Here is a 21,217-nt window from a genome sequence, read left to right as displayed (position 1 = left end):
GTGGTGTGTGTGTGTGTGTGTGTGTGTGTGTGTGTGTGTGTGTGTGTGTGTGTGTGTGTGTGTGTGTGTGTGTGTGTGATTTGTGTGTGTGTGCTACATTTAGCTTTCATCTAGCGACTGTGCCGGGTGAGGGGTGGCTGCTTTCCGTCCACTCATAGTGGAATGCTGTGTCGGCGGGTGCAACATTGAGGGGCGAGAGAGACAAGTCTCCATGAGTGTGTGTGTGTGTGCGTGCATGTGTGTGTGCGCGGTGCATGGGTGTGCCCTGGCCCCCCCTTGTATTAAACACATGTCTTGTCACTCCCCACTCTCTGACCAGAGGATGCTTGCTGATATACGCGCCCAAAATAACCACCCCCATCTCCACCCCCTCTCCATCCCGTCTGCCCACAGAAGCCCAGGTTTTCGGGAGGAGAATCTCCGACTTGTAGAGGGGAGCAGTGGCGAACGTTGCGATGCTGCTGCTCGCATGAACCGATAGATGGCTCACTTAAAGTGCGACCGTGGCGCTGCCCCTTGCGGTCGTCTGCGCGGGCGCTTTGTGTCTTTATATTTATATTATTCTATTTACGAACTGCATTACGTTTTAGGAGTCAGTTAGTTTCACTGAGTTAGTCAGGTAGAAATAGGGTAGCTATTGTGTTCAGTTTAGTAACTATTGTGCATAATCTCCAGGTGCGTTGCATTGACATTTCACTGCATATATGTATGGAAGTATGTATATGTATGTGCGAATATACCCCTTGAATCTTCAATCTTGAAGTGGTAATCCGTACGATTCATTCGTTTTAGAAAATCCCATATTTTACTTCTTATCTGGAAATTTATGATTTAAGAAACAGCCCTTCAATGTATTTGTTTCATGCATGTGCTTGTTTTATGCATGTGCTGGTTTTATGCATGCGGCGGGGTCCGCCTTTCCTGGCAACAATGCAAGAGATTGTGCACGAGCAGGAAGTGAAAAGCAGCGGCGGTGGCTTGTGGTCACTGGTCAGTAAACTGGAGATGTGGATGAACGTTCACAAAAAAAAAAAAAGAACAGCACACCCGGAGGAAAATATATCCGAGAGTGACCGAGTAAAAACAAACAAATCGATCGATCAGCGGAAGGAAAACTTTCGAGAAAACAAAGCGAGCGTCTCAGAGTGAAGATGAGCGTAAACCTGTCACGGTTTCCAGTGGGAGGGTGGGTATCAGCGAGGGCCTGCCACACGAAGGGGGCGCACCATCTGAATTTGTCAACTGGAAACGTGTTGGAAATAATATGGCGCCTCTGGTTGGAACGGATATGTTCATTTATTTTTATTTTTATGGCGTTGTGAATAAATGGATTGAAAGGTTTCTTTCTTTAATCGACTGTAAAGACATTGACTCATAAAAAAACATAAAAACCACAAACATCTGAGCGAACACAGAATATCAACGAGACGGGTCAAGATGAAGGTGTTCCAAAAGTGATTTAAAAAAATATGAATAATAAATAAGTAAGTTAGTAACTCAAACTAAAAAGAAAATGAAAAAAAAACAATAAACAAACAAAGAAATAAACAAAAAATATATATAAACAAATCAACGAACAAACAAACAAATAAATAAATAAATAAATAAATAAACAAAAATAAACAAATAAACTAACAAACCAATAAATAAATAAACTAACTAATAACTTCATTAATTAACTGATTCATTCGTTTTCTTTCCGAATCACTTTTAAACTCCGCTGTGACGTCGCCGACGCGCCGGAGCGCCGGCCGGAAGTGGACGTGGCACAGCGGCTCCGGCACTTCCGGTGAATGTCCGCCGCTTCTCACCGAGCGAGAGCGACTCCGAGACAGGGATTACCGAGACGACAGCCCGGGACAGCGCCGCCGCGGTAGCTCCGCGACCACCGGACACGCAGATCCGCGTCCGCCAGAGGACACCGTCACTTATTGCCACCGCTTCGCGGGGGTATGTTGCGACAGAAGCCGGGTTCGTCTGGTGACATTCCTGGCCAGTGGGATGGATTCGCTAGCGCGCTAACTAGCACCAGGGGCAACTTAATAGCCGTTTCTCTGCGATATAGCCCAAGCTAACTAGCCGGCTTAACGTCCGCTCTTCCGGTCCCGGGATTCGGCCACGGCTGATCCGACGACAGCCGCTGTCACCGGGGTTCAACCGGTTTGGTTACTCAGGTTGGCTAGAGCGGGGCCCGCAAAGCTGACAGACACGGGGATGGAGGGTATTGTCATCGGTGTTGTCTCGCGGCGGCTGGGTTGAGTGCCGATAGATGCTGGTTGACAAGTTAGCAGGCTAATGCTAATGTCAGGTAGCAGTGCTGCGGCAGTCGCTAGTGCAAACGCTAAACCTAGGTAGCATGCGAATGCTAGCTTTATTTAGCACGCCAGGTAGCAGTACTGCGGCACTCGCACCACTGCGGTGTGTTTCCCGGAGAGAACAGTTGAGTAAGCTCGTTCCCGGCTTTGCACCGCCGCGTGTCGCCCGTTTTTACTGCGTCTTGCGCCGACGAGTCCCGGCGTCAAAGCAAAATGACGGAGGCGTTTGGTTCGAGTCTTCATTGAGGTGCATCACAGACAAAGGTCCCTTTACAGGCCATGCCCCGCGAAGTGGGTGCGGGACGCGGGGCGATTGTGTTTCCAGCGCCGTTGAATTATTTACAAACCGTGTTCGCCGAACCCGTGTGTGTTTGTCAGATGATCCGCCTCATGGTGTCACGGGAGTTGGGGTAAACTTTTTGGGATCCGGGCAAGAGAGATGTGGAAGCAGCTCCTCCAGTGACTCGATGCCTCCATGTTTACAAGTAGTTCAGTGGCATGTTATTGTTCCGACACAGATTCAAATTTTGCCTAATTCCCTGTAAACATGTACAAAGTAGAAAGTGTTCGTCTTATTTTAGGGATGTATATTCATTCACCTCCTCCTGGAGATACCTTCCCGGTTATTTTAAAGCTGGTGCTGTAGTACAAGAATCAGTAATGTCCTCCTGGAGTCACTATATTCGGCCTCGACAATTTGAATCTTACATTTCGGATTACATACTTTCTGTGTCACGGGCAGTAACCCAAAGTGCAATCGGAGGGTGTGTCCAAGTCAAATAGGGAAAGCTAATAAAGGTGTTTTCTCCCAAACAGGAACAGCACCAGACCCAGTGGTATGCCTCGCTGCCTGCCATGAGGAGACGGACTTACCGAAATATTTTGAAAGGGTTATGGTTCCCAAAATTAAGCTTCAAGGTCGGGTGCTTCGATGTCTCAGACCGGCGCACTTCGAGACGTGGTCCGTTTCTCGGGAAAAGTGGTCGATCCTATTTCTTGTACAACAGAAAATGACACAGATATGGAGGTGTGGTCTGGCATGGCGGAATGTTGATGTCTTGGGGATTTTAGTTATTTAAGTTCTGTTTCGCCCTAGAGGTCCAGCCATCTCTCACACGGCACGTTTGGGGAAGAGAGCTGTTTTGCTCGAAATCCGTAGAAAATCCGACCGTCGCAACCGCCCTCACCTCCTCCGTCATTGGTTTCCCCGCTCCTGCGGTGCGTCGCTCACCTGCCCCCAGCAAGCGCCGCCATCCCAGTATGAGAAGCGATTGCGCCGTTGTTGATCCTCTGCAAAAATACTTAATGATGTTTATTTGTGTTCTCTGTTGGTCAACAAATCCAGATTTAGGGATGAACTGAGGATGAATGTAAACCAGCAGACTCCCATGGCGTCTCAGTACAGCCAGCCCCAGCCTAGCTACGGCCAGAGCGGCTACGCTCCCCTCGGAGGGGGGTATCCCGCGCCCTACGCCCCGTACAACGGCCCCGCCTCGGGCTATCAGCAGGGGGCGCCGCCACAAGGTATGTTTCAAGGGGGGTTGTTTCTGACTTTATCTCACTGAGGGTGTGATCCGCCATGACGGCTTTCGAACAGTCACACGGTTCTAACCTTGATGTGTCCGACCCTTTTACCTCAGCATCTGTGTGTGTGTGTGTCCGTGTGTTTGGGTGTGATTTCTTAAGCGCAGAGTTTAAAGCCGAGGGGGTTTTCCCCCGCAAATATCACCCACCAACACACACACACACACACACACACACACACACACACACACACACACACACACACCTTCTGCAGCCAGCTTTTCATGTTTCCTGCCATCTCTCTGTACTTGTCTCCTCACCGCCTTGTATTTCAGGTTACTCTCCTTATGCAAGCTTTCCTTCTAAGGCTGTGGCCGCCAACCCAGTCTCTGACCTGTCCTCCTCTCCTCTTGACCTAGGTAACCACCCTCTCTCTCTCTCTCTCTCTCTCTCTCTCTCTCTCTCTCTCTCTCTCTTTCTCTTGCTCTCTCGCTCACTCACCCCCCAATCTCCACACCCTTTTCACTCGTCACTTTGGATCAGAACAAGACCAAGGTGGCGAACAAAATCAAGTTTGAATCAACTGGTCTGAGAACTTGTCTGGCTCTTTTTCTAGTGATGGATGAAGGGCAAAGCACAATCGCTGACGTGAAGCAATCAATCCAACCATCAATGTTATGTTTGATTGACCAAAAAATTAATCTTCAGCTCTTCATCAGATGTGAAATTTACGGCTCCACATCTTGTGAAGCACTTATTCCTAATTTATCCCAGATCTTATGAACAAAGGATCCCTGCATCACCCGGTTACATCATACTTTCTTATTAATGGCAGAAACCTATTCAGAGCAGACTCATGTGATCGTTATAAAGGAACAGGGGCTCAAATAAATATAATCTATTTATATATATGTATACAGTTATTATCGGACAAATGAAGCAGCAGTCTGAATTTCAAAGCTGTTCCAGAGGAAACTGAATAAATTTCACTGTCCATGGAAATGTTAAACTCTAGAAGAGGGAGAAAAAAAGGGGGGTTTGTTGCGATGGAAACAATGCTGACAAACTAGGTGTTCACACAGCAGCATAATGTGCAGATTACCAACATTTATTCAGTTATGAAATTGAGTGGCATACCCACCAACCCACTCAGTGAAAGTGAAAGTCAATGAACATATGACCAGACTGTCCATTTTGTATTTTTTCTCAATTGAAAACACAGAGAGAATCAGGGTTTGGCTGAAACTTTGTCAAGGATTTTATTACCCTAAGGTTCGCAAATGACCTCACTGCAATATTCTGCTTTGTCAAACTGGTGTCATTTACACCTTATGTTATTAATGTTTTGTTAACCTTATGTTCACATTTCATATTTACAGTCTTAATGTAGATATTGATATGATTTTCTCAATAGTCAATAAAAAAGGAACACAACAGTTGAAAACATATTGCCCAGCAAACAAACTAAAGGCAAGATGGCTACCTGCTCTCAAACAGACACTCCCATCAGCCGCTCGTGACATCTTTCTCAGTATTTTTAGCGTTCACTTCAGCGCCGATCGGAGCATTAAAACTATACTTCGACTCATGGACAAAAACTCTGTTCTCGCTTTGTTTTAGTGTGAACTCGTCCTAATCCCACAATAACGCACTGGAGCCGTAACTGTAACCGTTAGAGGGAGGAATTGAAAACCACTGTGGCTGCGGTTTTCACTAATCTCGTCATTGAGTTTTTCAGGGATTTTTCACGGTGGGTTTTTCTCGCACCAAACATATGATGACCAGACAGATAATCTCTCCCCACGCCATTCTTCTATGTAGGTCCTCTCAGAGGTCCTCCTACCTCTGGTCCCCCTCCGGTCTCAGCAGCCCAGCAGTCCTACTCCCAGTACAGTGCAGGCGACGTCCAGAACGGACCCCTACCCATGAGCCAGGCTCCTCCCAGGTACATGGGAATAGGTTTTTGTTTTTTCCTCTGCTTTCTTTTTGACATCCTACGATCCGTTCCGTCTCTTTTGTTCGCCATTTTTTCCCCAGTCAGGATCAAATGGGTTTCAGTTTTGTTGTCTCTCTGCTTCTCCTTTTCTCACAGGCCTGCAGTATCGCAGCCCTACAACCAGGGGCCTGGGAACTTGCCGGGGCCCCAACACTCGTACCCTCAGCAGTTCGGGGCTCCGCCGGCCATGCAGCACGTAACCAATCAGATGTCCGGGATGCAGATTGCCTCTGGACCCCCAACCCCGGCAGGGCCAGGTTATGGTAAGGCGTGGAGAGCGAACTCTTTAATTTATGTGACGTTCATTGCTTCGTAATTGTGTGAATTGGCCAATTAATGGAAGCAGTGGAATACCAGTCATCTATGTTGTAGTCGGGAAATTCATGAATGGAACATGCTGATGCCCTTTCCTCCCCCTCGCAAAAAACTATACAATGAATGAATGAATAAACTATTTAATAATGAAACCCAATTCCTATATAGAAATGTGTCATGCATGGAAATAAACAGGAAGTGTCATGTGTCCGCCTGTGCCTCCCTTCTCAGCTCCCCAACACAACTCGCAGCCCCCCACCAGCGCTGCCTACTCGGCTCTACCCCCCCCCTCCTACACCCAGGACCCTCCACCTGCATCCATCGCGCCCAGCCATCCCCCCGCCCCCAGCGGCCCCCCACCTTCTCAGCAATACTACGGAGGTCCACCTCTGCCCCAGCAGCCGCTCCCCTCCTCCGCCCCCCCTCTTCCCCCCTCTTCTCACCAACCCTTCGCTCCCACCTCTTACCCTGGTCCCATGCCCCCCACCAGCCAAGCTCCTGCTCCACCGGTGTCTCAGACCCAACAGTCCTACCCCGTAGCACAGCCCCCGTTCTCCTCGGTGCCTCCACCCGCCGGCCAGCCCACCTACTCCACCGGCCCCCCTCCCCATGCCCAGGGCTCCTTCCCACCCCGGGGCCCGCATCCTTCCTCTCAGTCGGGGCCCTTCCCTCCCACCTGCCCCCCTCTCAACTCCGCTCCCCCCGGCCAGTACCCACAGTCCCAGCCCCCCGTCAGCCAGCCTTCTCCCTTCCACTCGGGCCCCCCACCTCCCAGGTCCCAAATGCCTCCCATCTCCATGGCCCAGTCCAACCACCTGCCTCCAGGACCTCAAGGCCCTCCTGGCCCACCGCTTCCCCCGGGACCCCTTCAGCATCCACCTCCCCAGCCTGCCATGCAGGGAGGATACCCCCATCAACAGAATGGTGAGGAATGGCGTTTACAATACTGCAATCATATTTCATTGAATATTTAATTTGAAATTTAATGGGAATACAGTATTTTAAGGGGGAAAGGGATTTTTTTTTCTTCCAAATACTCTCCCTCTGCAGGTGCATTTGGGCAGGTGAGAGGTCCTCAGCCTGGCTATGCAGGCCCGTATCCCGGGCAACCAAACTACGGAGCGCCGGCACCGGCCCCTGCGCCCGCTGCACCGGCACAGAAAAGACTTGACCCAGATGCCATCCCCAGCCCGGTAAGAAAGAAAGACACACATCTTACCAAAACTTAATGTTGATTTATGGAGTGTTTATGTGGTTTGATTGATAACATGACATAGTATTCATGTGACGTGTCTCTTGTCAATCAGGTGTCGTAACCTTTCTGAGCCCTCAACACACTCAAACAAGCTTTATTAGGCTAACTCAGTACTAATCCAAAGTCAATACTAATCAATACAGCTGTTGGGTTTCTGTATGGAGACAAATACAATTCTGCCTGCTACTCTGTGCAGTCTTTCCGTGAATTTCCTCACTTTTTTTGTTTTCAAATGTTTCAATTTTTTATGTTTTATTTGATATTCTGTCATCTATTTCTGCGCAATTCTGCCGGCCAAACTGTGTGTTGAATGTTAAAGCAAGCATCTGACCTGCCGGCTGTGCAGAAAGCGAGGCATAGAATAGACCCAGACGCTATTCCCAGCCCAGTAAGTCTCCTGTGTGCCTGCCCTGTGCTCCACCCTGTGCTCCACCCTGTTTCTCCACCCCGGTCGCACCCATCTACAGCTTCACCCTCGGCCTCTTAACGTCCCGAACTTCCAATGGTGCTCACTATGCCAGAGATGGGCTCCTTTCAAAAATCCCAACATCTTACTGTGCTTCTAAATCAATCTTTTTTTGTCAGACAATATTTTTTCTTTCAGTATCCGTCAAAGTTGGACTGACCTTCATTACATGAGCCAGAATGTTGAAATACTGAAATGTATGATACATTTCTGACTCAAAGTATTTACAACCAGAGAAAAACACCCTAAATCCTGTTTTTTTTTTTTCCCTTTTTACTCTGCCCCCGGCTATTTAGAATGAAAAAAAAGTTTTGTTTTATCTAGTTCTGAATTGATGGTTAAGATGCACAGTTGGACTTGTGGTACATTGCATGTTGGTGGCTCAGTCTTCCTTAACAGCTTCCTGACTAATAAGGCTCTTTCCCATTGAAGACAGACATTTCAAAGCTAAATCACGGAATCATGGAGTCCCATACTGGGCCATTAATTTGATACATAGTAGGGATACAACGGTACATGGTATGTTATGGAACCGTTCTGTATGCCCCCAACGGTTCAAAACGCACACGTGAGCCACGGTATTATGATATCACGGGAGAAGGCCACCTGACACGTTGGCGCAGCGTATGGGCGTGGCGCGTCAATGAGTGCACTGCCTCTCTTGAATCCACTGTTGGAGCGCCACTGGCCGCATCAGCTGCGAGGGGCCTGCGCGGAGCATTTCTCTATTTTTGTGTGAGAGGTCTAATTTAATTTATTTTTCTCAACTGCATGCGGCCACGCAAGCCTTTTTGATAGGAACACGAGATAAAACTACATAGGAATGTTTTTGTAAAGAGTGCAATCAAGTTAAATGCGTTTTATATGAGTCTACATTGTACCATGGACCTAGAGCTGCTGTCGCATTTGCTTATGGATCAAGACCCGTTTTAAATACGCCCCTCCGCCCACAGTCATATACACAGAGCATTTCACTAGTTATTTATGGCAGATTACTATAAAAACATTTAACTTAATAAAAAGATATATATGTAAATTATTTTATTTCCTCAAATATAAAGTGACCAAAACCATACCGTTACCATGGCCCAAAAACCGTGATACATACCGAACCGTGGGCCCACTGTACCGTTGCATCCCTAGTACATAGTGGTGCCTTATCTTTGATTTGAAATGCTGCTTTTCTCAGTGACTGGGACAAAGACCTATCAAGTTCCTACAGAAAAGAGGATCAGTTTTCCTATCCCATGCTATTTATTTGAACCCACATTTACCAGAGCCTTACTACGTTTCTGTTTGGGCCACACCAGTCCCAATATAGACTTTTACCCTCATCAGGAGCCCGTCTCAGTGTTAACAAACTTGAGTTTAAACCTGTATGCCCCAGGTTTTTGTTATATTTCTTTGGGATGTGCTGCCTACCTCATGCCCCCCGCTCCTACTACTGCCCTGCATGCCTCCACATCTTAACTTCCCATAGTTCATCTAAGACACTCAAGACGCTGCTCCCAATTTCCCCAGGTGTCTGTGGAGTGGGGTTTTTTTCCGGACTTGTGTTGTCATACTGACTGGGTTTGTGTGAATATACGCAGACAAAATGTCCACACATCTCAGTCGATTGTCATTGTACACTGCATATCATTATGTGGAGGGCAATGTGTGGTACCTCTCCTGCATGGATGTTGTCAGTGTGTGAGGTGGGAATATTGTGCCATTTGCTTCCTCACTATGGCCGTGTGATGAAGCTCTTTTTTCCTTCAATCCTCCTCCTACCTCTGCCAATCCAGATCCAGGTCATAGAGGATGACAAGTCTAAGAGCGCCGAGCCCTTCACCACAGGGGTCAGGGGTCAGGCTCCACCCCTCGTCACCACCGACTTCCACGTCAAAGACCAAGGTGTGTCTCGCCTGAAGCCTTAGTACTTCGTTCTGTAGATTATTGATATTACTTTAGAACTGTAGATATTACTTAAATAATCATAGTTCTAAAGTAATATCTATAATTTTCCACTACAGTTCTACTTCCTGTCTCTGTCCAAGTTGAATGTGTCTACAAGGATGTCTATTTTGTCTTGATTGTGGTGTGCGTGTGCGTGCACGCAGGAAACGCCAGCCCCACATTTGTCCGTTGCACGGCCTACAACATGCCCTGCACGGCAGACATGGCCAAACAGTCCCAGGTGCCGCTCGCCGCCGTCATCAAGCCCCTCGCGATGCTACCGCCGGATGAGGTGAGCAAAATCTGTCTAAAATAATAGACACAACTGTGCTAAAGCTAAGCTAAAGACCATAGAATGGCAGAGGTACACTCTTTGGGGTACTGGCAGCCAAGGCGTTCTTTTATATCTTTGTTTCAGGAAGGAAGGAACCTTTTTCTGTGACACTTGATTTGCAAACTAATCTGGCTCAATGGAGACAGCGGCCAAGCATTGCAGTGTTGTCTTTTGTTTGAGTTGTCAGATTGTGCATTTTGGTCAACATCAATACAACACCTCTTGCAAATCAGGCTCAGATCAGAAACACAAATACAGCACTTTTCAATGTTGCTTTAATTTGGCCAAATTTAAGCCATGTCACATGGGGGATAGAACACAAACCAGCCAATATAGCATGAAAATGAAATGATTTAACCACAGGTTTCCTTTCCTTTAGCTTTAATTAAAAGTAAGTTTTTTTGTTTTTTTTGTAGTGGATAAACAGGAAGAAGTTATGTTAACAGTTTTCTCAGGAATCATATTCAACCACAGCTCCGGGTGATGTTACGAACCAATCACAAGGTCTTTTGAGTCCATATGTCCATGTAATTTGTAATCTGAGTCAATGTTATAACCTTTCTTTATGTGACAGACCCCTCCATACCTCGTGGACCACGGCGAGGGCGGTCCCATCCGCTGTAACCGCTGCAAAGCCTACATGTGCCCCTACATGCAGTTCATAGAAGGAGGACGCCGCTTCCAGTGCGGCTTCTGCAACTGCGTCACAGAGGGTAACAGCTAAAAAAAAAAAAAGTTTAAAATAAAATGATGTGCTGAAACGTCTTTTTGTTGTGTCTCCTGCTACTGTATTAACCTGGTCTTCCGTCCCTCTCCCCCCAGTGCCTCCCCATTACTTCCAGCATCTGGACCACACTGGGAAGAGGGTGGACTGCTACGACCGGCCGGAGCTCTCCCTTGGCAGCTATGAGTTCCTGGCCACGGTCGACTACTGTAAGGTGAGCCCAGCATCCCACAATTCAATCTGGTGAGGTCAGGATCACTTTGTCCAGAATTTCTAATATTTAGTTCTGGTGATGTATGGAGTCAAATATCTATAATATTTATATTAAAAATGGTCTCAAAATATCTTCAATGCTTTAAATGTTGACAAATATTAAGCTGCAAAATTCCTGAAATAGTCTTCAACCTACTTACCTGCCATACTTAATTCAGTAAGTGAGAAATTATGTCCCCAAATCAGTTAAAAATGTGTCGTGGCCCAGTGTTTGGTATGCAGCGTTACTCATCTCTCTGTATATCCACCAGAACAACAAGCTTCCTCAGCCCCCCGCCTTTATCTTCCTCATCGACGTGTCCTACAACGCCGTCAAGAGCGGCATGGTCGGCATCGTGTGCCAGGAGCTGAAGAGCCTGCTGAATCACCTGCCCGGGGAGAACCCCGAGGCTGACTCGGTGGTCCGGGTGGGCTTCGTCACGTACAACAAAGTGCTGCACTTCTACAACGTCAAGGCCAGCCTGGCGCAGCCCCAGATGCTGGTGGTGTCGGATGTGGCGGACATGTTTGTGCCGCTCCTCGACGGCTTCCTGGTTGACGTCAAGGAGAGCCGGGTAGTCATCGAGAGGTGAGGGGGCGGCGGGGGGGATCAAACCAATCCTGTGGTCACGATTGGGGGAATCGTATTTTATTTTTTTCCGGAGGTGGGCTTATTTTTGTTTATGGGCTTTTTTCCCCAGCTTGTTGGACCAGATCCCAGAGATGTTTGCAGAAACGCGAGAGACGGAGACAGTGTTTGGACCCGTCATCCAGGCTGGACTAGAGGCCCTCAAGGTCAGGACATACTGTTGTTGAAAAACATTGTCTCTTTCCTTCTTTTTTAAAATACACCTTTCATCTGAAACAATTATCGCCTGTTTTTCAAGTTTTCAAACTAGTCTGATTTGGCAAGACAGGTAGTTGACATTCTGAAGTTGATGGGTGACTCATTCTCTCTCCCTCTTTCTCTCTCTCTCTCCCTTCCTCCCTCCCTCTAGGCAGCGGACTGTGCAGGGAAGCTGTTTGTGTTCCACACCTCCCTGCCCATCGCCGAGGCCCCGGGCAAGCTAAAGAACAGGGAAGACAAAAAGCTAATCGGCACAGACAAGGAGAAGGTACATGACTGTGGAGACTCTGAAGGAGTCAGATTTCTTATGAGGTCTCCATTATTTGTAGGCAGACAGTCAAACTGGAGATTATGTCCGATTTCCTACTTCAATACTTAATTCATTATAATGAACCTCGGTTTGATTTCTTACCTTGAGATATCTTGTAAAATATATATATTGTTTACTTTATTTACTACTATTTACTATATTAAATCCTATATTATATATCTAAAAAAAAACAAAAAAAAACTCCTCCACAACTCCTCCTCCTCGGTTCCAGTCTCTGTTCCAGCCCCAGGTTGGCTTCTACGGCACTCTGGCCAAGGACTGTGTGGCCCAGGGCTGCTGCGTGGACCTCTTCCTCTTCCCCAACCAGTACGTGGATGTGGCCACGCTGGGGGTGGTGCCCGTCTCCACCGGGGGCTCCATCTACAAATACACCTACTTCCAGGTCAGACACAGAGTGCACTTGCACGCCAACTCCAACAACCGCATTCCCGCCTTCTCCCCGGTCGGTAAAGTCCTCTGTGTGCCACCCGTCAGGCCCAGACGGACGGTGAGCGGTTCCTGAATGACCTCCGACGAGACATCCAGAAACCAATGGGCTTCGACGCCGTCATGAGGGTTCGAACCAGCACGGGTGAGTCATTCACTCCTGCAAAACAAGCGATTAACTATGGACAATCATGCGATTAAATATTTTAATCGATTGACAGGCCTAGTTTCTACATATATAAATGACTTGGCACTATTCCTCTTCCTCCCCCTCCTTGTCCCTCGGCAGGTATCCGAGCAACGGACTTCTTCGGCTCCTTCTACATGAGCAACACCACGGACGTGGAGCTGGCGGGGCTGGACTGCGACAAGACCGTCACCGTGGAGTTCCGGCACGACGACAAGCTGAGCGAGGAGACGGGGGCGCTCATGCAGGTGCGTCCAGCCTGTCTGTAAAAAAAAACAAAACCTAGCTGGAAACTATTCAACGCTGAGCTTTAGGCTCACGTGGTCTTTGACCCAATGAAACCTCTTTAACTGCACCAACACCAACACGAATACTGTGCTGGACCAGTTTTTTTGGCTTGTGTGGCTACATTTTGTTTTTCCTCCACAGTGTGCGGTGCTGTACACGAGCTGTAGCGGCCAGAGGCGTCTGCGTATCCACAACATGGCCGTCAACTGCTGCTCCCAGCTCGCTGACCTCTACCGCAACTGCGAGACGGACACCATCATCAACTTTTTCTCCAAATACGGTGAGAAGCAGGCGACCGAAGCGTCACTTCCGAAACTACAGTTTTCCGAGTTCCCTAAATGCAGCATGGCTTCCTACTTTGGAGCACTTTGGAACGCTGGAGCTGCTAGAATATAAAAATATATTTATAATTCCCCTTATTCATACACCAATCAGCCACAACATTTAAACCACCACTAATAACCACTAATTTTGTATAGCTCCCCCTTGTGCCGCCAAATCAGCTCTGACCCGTGGAGGTATGGACTCCACAAGACCTCTGAAAGTGTCCTGTGGTTTCTGGCACCAAGACGTTAGCAGCAGATCCTTTAAGTCCTGATAGTTGTGAGGTGGGGCCCCATGGATCAGATTGTTGCTCCAGCACATCCCACAGATGCTCAATACGATCGGACCCTAACCCCATCCACATGATGTAGAAGAAAACGTGATTCATCACACCAGGCCACCTTCTTCCATTGCTCCATGGTCCAGTTCTGACGCTCAAACACCCATTGTAGGCGTTTCCGGCTATGGACAGGGGTCAGCATGGACACCCTGACCGCTCTGCGGCTACGCAGCCCCACACGCAGCAAGCTGCGATGCACTGGGTTCTGACACCTTTCTATCATAGCAGCTTTAACTTTTTCAGCAATTTGTGCTGCAGAAGCTCTTCTGTGGGATCGGATCGGAGGTACTAACCAGTGCATACCGGGAACACGCCACAAGACCTGCCGTTTTGGAGATGCTCATACCCAGTCGTCGAGCCATCACAATTTAATAATAGAAGAAGATTTTTTTTTTACCTCGTGATTAACCGATCTGTATGAGTGTGATGGAATATTATTGTGTTGGTTTTTTTTTTTTTTTCCCCCTTGCATCTAAGTGTGTGTGTGTGTGTGTGTGTGTGTGTGTGTGTGTGTGTGTGTGTGTGTGTGTGTGTGTGTGTGTGTGTGTGTGTGTGTGTGTGTGTGTGTGTGTGTGTGTGTGTAGCGTTCCGCAGCGTGCTCACCAGCCCCACTAAGACTGTGCGGGACAACCTGGTAAACCAGTGCGCCCAGATCCTGGCCTGCTACCGTAAGAACTGTGCCAACCCGTCCTCTGCCGGACAGGTGTGTGTGTTTGAAGTTACACACTGTTACAAACTGACACACACACACAATCAGCTGTAAACACTCACAATGTGTCAAGCATTCGTTAATGATAAAAATCGACTTGTTTTGCAGTTAAAATTGCCTTGCATTTAGCTTAAAAAATAAATTATGTGAAAACAAAGAACAATAAAAGCGTAGAAGTAAAAAGCTAAACAACAAAGACAATAAATCTCTGAGATGGAATAGTTTTGAATTGATGAAAGTAAGCTCTGTACTGGCATTAAAGGCACTGATTATTTGTCAGGTATTATATTCATATTCCCGTTTCCATAAAATTTAAATCTGAATGGAAATGAGTGCTGTCAGTAGTTTTATTTTTTTTAGATGTATGTATATTGTGTGTTGATATATTAAAATATTGGTAAGGAAGAGAGAATCTTTATTCCTTACTCCTTAGTAAGTTACTTAGTGTTAAACATGAGGGCACACTACTTGGTTCTGGGCGATATATCTAATCAATATCGTGATACGGGACTTAATATCATCTGGGATTTTAGTTATGGTAATATTGTGATATAGTTAAATGTTGTGCAGTTTTCTCAACTTTGTCGGTTGTTCTAGCTGTTCTAATCGGCAACCTGCTTGCTGATAGTACTGTATCCTCATTACAAACGGTTGTTCCTCAAATATTTGTTTATAATTTAAATATATTTAAACATTTCTTTCCCTCCAGCTGATCCTGCCGGAGTGCATGAAGCTGCTGCCGGTCTACCTGAACTGCGTCCTGAAGAGCGACGTGCTGCTGCCGGGCGGGGACGTGTCGTTGGACGACCGCTCGTACCTGCGGCAGCTGCTCAGCTGCATGGACGTCTCCGAGAGCCACGTCTTCTTCTACCCCCGCCTGATGCCCCTGGTAAGACCGTGCTGTGTTTACATCCAACAGCGTCGCTGTTAAAATACTCACTGTTTTTTGACACGTCAACAAACAAGCGGTGGTTCGCTGCTAATTAAAGTGATCATGACGACGTGCCTGTAGCGGCTGCTTACGTACATGAATGAACAGAGCAGCAAGAAACAATCAGAAACTCAACACAAATGGAAATCCTCCGTTGGGAAAGCTGGTGCATAGCTGTCTCCCACATAGGCGAACGTCGTGGCTCACGCACCTCCTCATTTGTTGTCGTCACTAGTTTTTCGTCGGGGCTTCCTCGTGTCGATCTCATCTACGCTGCTCCGCAATGTAACTGTAACCAAGAATGAGCGGTTTCATTCATTGAATTTAATTGATTTTATTATTCTCGCACCGACAACTATAATTCGTATTTGCAATTTATACAATAGAATATGGATACTTGCCGTCCGTTTAGCGATAGAATATCCCAAAGCAAAATATCATAATACCATGCTGTATCGATTTTTTTCTTTTCCCCACCCCTAATTAATTAATATGTATGCAATAATACAGGCATGGATGAGTGGGTCTAAATTATTACGATGACATCACTATTTGAAACACAGTCACGGTTCTCACAACTCTTTGAATGCACTCTTAGCGTGTGCATCACACATAGCATTATAAATATTTATGTAAAGTATTATTATTATTCTGTGAACTGTCATTAGCCCCCTAATGGTAGCTTGCTAGCAAAATGGTTGAGGAGGAATGTGCACATGGTTGAGCAGCGGTTGTAGCGTCTTTGGTCCTCCACCCTTTTCATCTCCCTCCTCTCCTGGACGTTCCAGGTGAAGCTGGAGGGCGACTCGCTGCCGGTGGCGGTGAGGAACTCGGAGGAGCGGCTCTCCAAGGGGGGCGTCTACCTCCTGGAGACGGGGCTGCACCTCTTCATCTGGGTGGGTGCCAACGCCCAGCAGGAGCTGCTGCTTAACCTGTTCGGGACACACAGCTTCGGCCAGGTCGACCCCAACATGGTGAGGACGGAGAAAATCAAATAAATGTTTTGGATTGCGTCGCTGATACTACTACTATACTTGGTTTGTAAGGGGACTGAGGACATGAATCAGGGATTTTGCCGTAAATATGTTTGGGCAGGGATTCTAATATTATATCAAATTATTATTATTATAATTAATTCTAATTGTGTAATACTGTCCCACTTGCGCTGAAAGCCGTAAATCTATGATGTTCCGTATTGGCGTTATGTGGGTTCCATAAATTTCCCCTCTCTCAATGTAGTGTAGTTTCCAGCAAACTGCCAATACGGCTGTGAATGGATGGGGAATGTGGGAATGGAAGCAGTAACGTTGCCGTAAAGTAGGGTTGGAAACGAATCCAAATTAAGCAAAAATAGTGGGTTTTTACAAATATTTATTTCTTAGAAATATTTAATATTTGTTTTCGGGAAGGAAAACATTTCCAGAAAAATGCATAGTCCGAACCGTGGAGCTCGGCTGCAAAGACGAGAAACTGAAACACGTCCAGTCTCTACAGAGGCAGGTTTTTATATTCTTAAATGTTATTATTTTTCTTTTTAAAAATGCCGCTCGGACCCTGGACTTGTCTTTTACAGTTAGGGGTGCGGTGCGACCGTGCGCTGGCGTCGGGCACAAGTGCTTCGTTTGCCCGCCGGCTGCACCGCAGGGCAGAGCCAGAGGGAGTAAGCGAGCCCGACAGGGAGAGGGTGTAGGACAGGTTGAAAATGATCACACTGATTTAATAAGATTGGGTCAGGATTACTGGGGCGGGACGATTCTGTTGCCTGGTCTCGCGTGATATTAGAAACCTCTCGCTTGAGCATGACTTAATGTATCCCCAACAGTCGTTTATGTGGCTTTACGGAACTTTTCCATGAAGGAGGCCATGTAGCAATGAATACCTACTGCCTTGGCCAGATTTTTTTATTTATTTTTTTTATCCAGCAATGTCAGGGATTCCATTCCGGAACGGCACTATGAGCAGCCCATGTCGCTAGTGGCTCACAGCGCCTATGATATCCTGGCAACAGCCTTGACAACAATCAATCAGCACATTGATTGATTGACGAACATACAGACAAATCAGTGTTGAATTCAGAGATGTGGTGCATTGTTTTGTTTTTTGTTTTTTTTGGTGTTCAGTAATGAGTGTGACAGAACATGATGAACGTCTATGAAAGCGATGAAAACAAAACAAGTATCCTATTGTTTAAATTGGGCTTAAAAGTGGGACAATTTTGTTGTGAAAGTTTCAAACTCTGGACATTTTGGTGTTTTACAGATATTTGTGATTTAAGCATATTTTGTTTTTGTTCTAAATGCAGTCCCTTTGGGTGGTTTCTGGACAATATTTTACATAGTTTTGGGTTATTCATTGATTTCCACCTACATTTGCATAAAGCAAACATAATTGTCCACTCCCATGTTGATAAGACTATTAACTAACGAAAAATATCCCTTTAGGGTATTTTTAACAGGTTAAAAATGTGAGTTTAATTGTTAACTCTGGACAATCATGCGATTAATTGTGATTAAAATTTTTAATAGATTGATAGCCAATATATATATTTATTGTTTTTTATGTGTTTTATCGATGCGATGTTTTAAATAATGTGTGCCCCCAATGTAATAACATTCCTGCACTTTTTCACCATTGGCTTTCTTTGTATTTTTCACCGGAAAGGAACATTCTAGTTCTCAATGTGTTGATTCGTTGTGCTTCAGACTAGTCTGCCGGTGCTGGACAACCCCTTCTCTCAGAGACTCCACAAGATGGTCGACTCCTTCCGGGCGCAGCGGTCACGATACATGAAGGTGAGCCGCTCTTCGCCGCCGTCCCTTTTTTTTCTTTTAAATTCCCAATGTTCCCCTTGACTGCGGTGGAACTCACCATCCCGTCTGTCTCTGCAGCTGATGGTGGTGAAGCAGGAGGACAAGGCCGAGCTGATATTCAGGCACTTCCTGGTGGAGGACAAGAGCGGCAGCGGTGGGGCCTCTTACGTGGACTTCCTGTGTCACATGCACAAGGAAATCCGCCAGCTGCTCAGCTAGGACACCACCCACTCCCCTGTTTCCCCCCTTGTGACCACCCCACCCTTCCTCCTCCTCCTCCACCCCCCTCCCCCCTGAAAGCGCTTTATCTTATTTTGTACCTAATAAACTAAACCCCAGCCCCAATCTCTATGTTAGCCAAGGGCCAGAGACACACACAGACACACACAGACACACACAGACACACACAGACACACACAGACACACACAGACACACACAGACACACACAGACACACACAGACACACACAGACACACACACACACACACACACACACTTAAAATCAATCAGTCGACAGACTCTTGTTTCTGCAGCACTGAGGGTCTGTGTGTGCGTGTCTGTGTGTAAAGACAGAAAATCGTACGTTTCTGCATCGAATTAGAGACTCCAGCACAGCGGGGGGGGGCAAATGGATTGACTCGGGGGGGGGGGGGGGGGTTGAGTGTTTATCTGAGTGTGAACGTTTGTGTATGCAACTATCTACGAGAGAGAGAGAGAGAATGAATGAATGAATGAGCGACGGCGAGGGGTGATATTGATTGTAGTGAGTGTTCTATCTGTAACGCTAGCACTGAAGGCTGTCTCCGGTTGCATCAACAAAAGTCGCCAACAGCAACAAAACGTGTGACTCTTTTTGTATGATTTCAAATCAAATAGAGCTAAAAAAAAAATGACTACTCATCAACACGTATAGAAAAAATGAAAATAAACGCTGTTCTTTTCCATCTCTAGAATTATTTTTCTGCCTGTCTTTACTCCTGTTAACCAAGGCCTTAGCCCCCCTACACTGTGTGTGTGTGTGTGTGTGTGTGTGTGTGTGTGTGTGTGTGTGTGTGTGTGTGTGTGTGTGTGTGTGTGTGTGTGTGTGTGGCCAGTAAACAACACACGTGGAGAATGATATAATGACTACATGGTATAATAATCACTGAATCAAATCTTTGGAGTAAAGAACACACAGCATCAAAATCTCAAGTCACAAGTCATGGACCAGATATCAGCAATTTCGGATGTCCCTTAAGAAGATGATGAGAATAGATTTGGGTGTGAAACATCACAGCATTTGTCAGTATGAGATGGTTTCACACATGCATACCATGTGTGTGACAGATGGATGATTCAGCGTGTACACACTGCCGACAGGGAGGAATCGGACAAATGGACATTGATCGTCTGTTTACATGATAAAATTTGTAGCCCCCACTCTGTAGACCTTAATTTGTAAACAACATCTCAATGAAGAGTTTCCATTTGGGGAAAAAAACAAAGGTTTTCAGCCGCTTCATTTCTCCGACACTCTCTCTCACACGCGCACGCACACACACACACACACAGCGACTTGGTAGCACTAAAATATAACATTCTTTATCAACTACAAAGTCCTGTGTGGCTTTTTGAACTGTGTGTGTATGTGGGGGGGACGGTCCTGGTGAATTTCTCTCTGAGGAACAGAGGGATCGGTCAATACACACGTACCACCACACACTCCTTATGGGATTGAAGATAACACTTTCTCTCACCTTATGTTCTCTTTTCTTTTTTTTAAGCTATGTGGGGTTTTCTGATTGTGTGTGTGTGTGTGTGTGTGTGTGTGCGTGTATATACATATACCCCTCTGTTCTGTTTTAGGTTGACTTATCCTTTGTCCAATAGATGGACCCCACCGTCTGACTGTAAATCTTTAATTCGTGATTCTGTGTTTTTTTTTCCCCCACGTTTTCTCGATTTTATTTTGTTCACTGCCTCTTGGGACTGCTAATAAAAAATGTTTAACTTCAGCGTACCTTATGCTTTTTTTGTTTTGTTTATCCTTTTAATCCATATATATATATATATATATATATATATATATATATATATATATATATACGCAGATCAGCTACAACATTAAAACCACCTCTAATAACCACCTAACCTAATATTGTGTAGCTCACCCTCGTGCCCCCAAAACAGCTCTGACCCGTCCACTCCGCAAGACCTCTGAAGGTGTCCTGTGGTATCCGGCACCAAGACGTCAGCAGCAGATCCTTTAAGTCCTGGAAGTTGAAGGTGGGGCCCCATGGATCAGGCTTGTTGTTCCAGCACATCCCACAGATGCTCGATTGGATCAGACCCTAACCCCGTCCACATGATGTAGAAGAAAACATGATTCACCAGACCAGGCCACCTTCTTCCATTGCTCCGTGGTTCAGGTCCGCTGCTCACATGCCCATTGTAGGCGCTTTCGCCGGTGGACAAGGGTCAGCATGGCCACTCTGACTGTTCTGCAGCTATGCATACACAGCGAGCTGTGATGCATTGTGTTTCCTTGGCACCTTTCTATCATAGCAGCATTAACTTTTTCAGCATTTTTGCAACAGTAGCTCTTCGCTGGGATCGGACCAGATGGGCTAGACTTCGCTCCCCCCGTGCATCAATGAGCCTTGCGCATCAATGAACCTGGCGCTAGTTCACCGGTTGTCCTTTGGACCACTTGTGTTAGGTACTAACCACTGCATACCCGGGAACACCCCACAAGACCTGTCGTTTTGGAGATGCTCTGACCCAGTCGTCTACACTGCTTCCAACACATCAACTTCAAGAACTGACTGTTCACTTGCTGCCTAATATATCCCATACCTTTACAGGTGCCATTGGAACGAGAAGATCAATGTTATTCATTTCACATGTCAGTGATTTTAATGTTGTG

At 46.4% G+C, this 21,217-nt stretch overlaps 1 protein-coding gene across 1 annotated transcript; it reads left to right on the top strand.

Annotated features, from left to right (window-relative positions):
* Positions 1-1,816: 1,816 nt before the first annotated feature.
* sec24c (SEC24 homolog C, COPII coat complex component) lies at positions 1,817-18,919 on the top strand. The gene is made up of 24 exons (XM_080021040.1): positions 1,817-1,950; positions 3,661-3,839; positions 4,175-4,258; positions 5,661-5,784; positions 5,932-6,098; positions 6,382-7,074; positions 7,201-7,343; positions 7,725-7,793; positions 9,659-9,767; positions 9,974-10,101; positions 10,718-10,856; positions 10,966-11,081; positions 11,392-11,708; positions 11,821-11,914; positions 12,118-12,234; positions 12,509-12,679; positions 12,772-12,868; positions 13,013-13,158; positions 13,340-13,478; positions 14,447-14,565; positions 15,281-15,460; positions 16,291-16,476; positions 18,205-18,294; positions 18,391-18,919. The coding sequence occupies exons 2-24, from the start codon at positions 3,680-3,682 to the stop codon at positions 18,529-18,531; spliced, it is 3,729 nt and encodes a 1,242-aa protein (XP_079877166.1). The 5' UTR covers positions 1,817-1,950; positions 3,661-3,679; the 3' UTR covers positions 18,532-18,919.
* The last annotated feature ends 2,298 nt before the right edge of the window (positions 18,920-21,217 follow it).

The sequence above is a fragment of the Zeus faber genome (assembly GCF_960531495.2).
Source record: "Zeus faber genome assembly, chromosome: 20".
NCBI lineage: Eukaryota > Metazoa > Chordata > Actinopteri > Zeiformes > Zeidae > Zeus > Zeus faber.
Note: the sequence above shows the minus strand (reverse complement) of the source record. Positions and strands in the feature narration are given on the sequence as shown.

Excerpts from the sequence above, each read along its gene's own strand:
- sec24c (XM_080021040.1), top strand. The coding sequence starts at position 3,680 with ATGAATGTAAACCAGCAGACTCCCATGGCGTCTCAGTACAGCCAGCCC. Across the intron at positions 7,344-7,724 it reads CAGATGCCATCCCCAGCCCG|CAAGCATCTGACCTGCCGGC; the intron begins GTAAGAAAGAAA and ends TGAATGTTAAAG. Across the intron at positions 12,680-12,771 it reads ACAAATACACCTACTTCCAG|GCCCAGACGGACGGTGAGCG; the intron begins GTCAGACACAGA and ends GCCACCCGTCAG.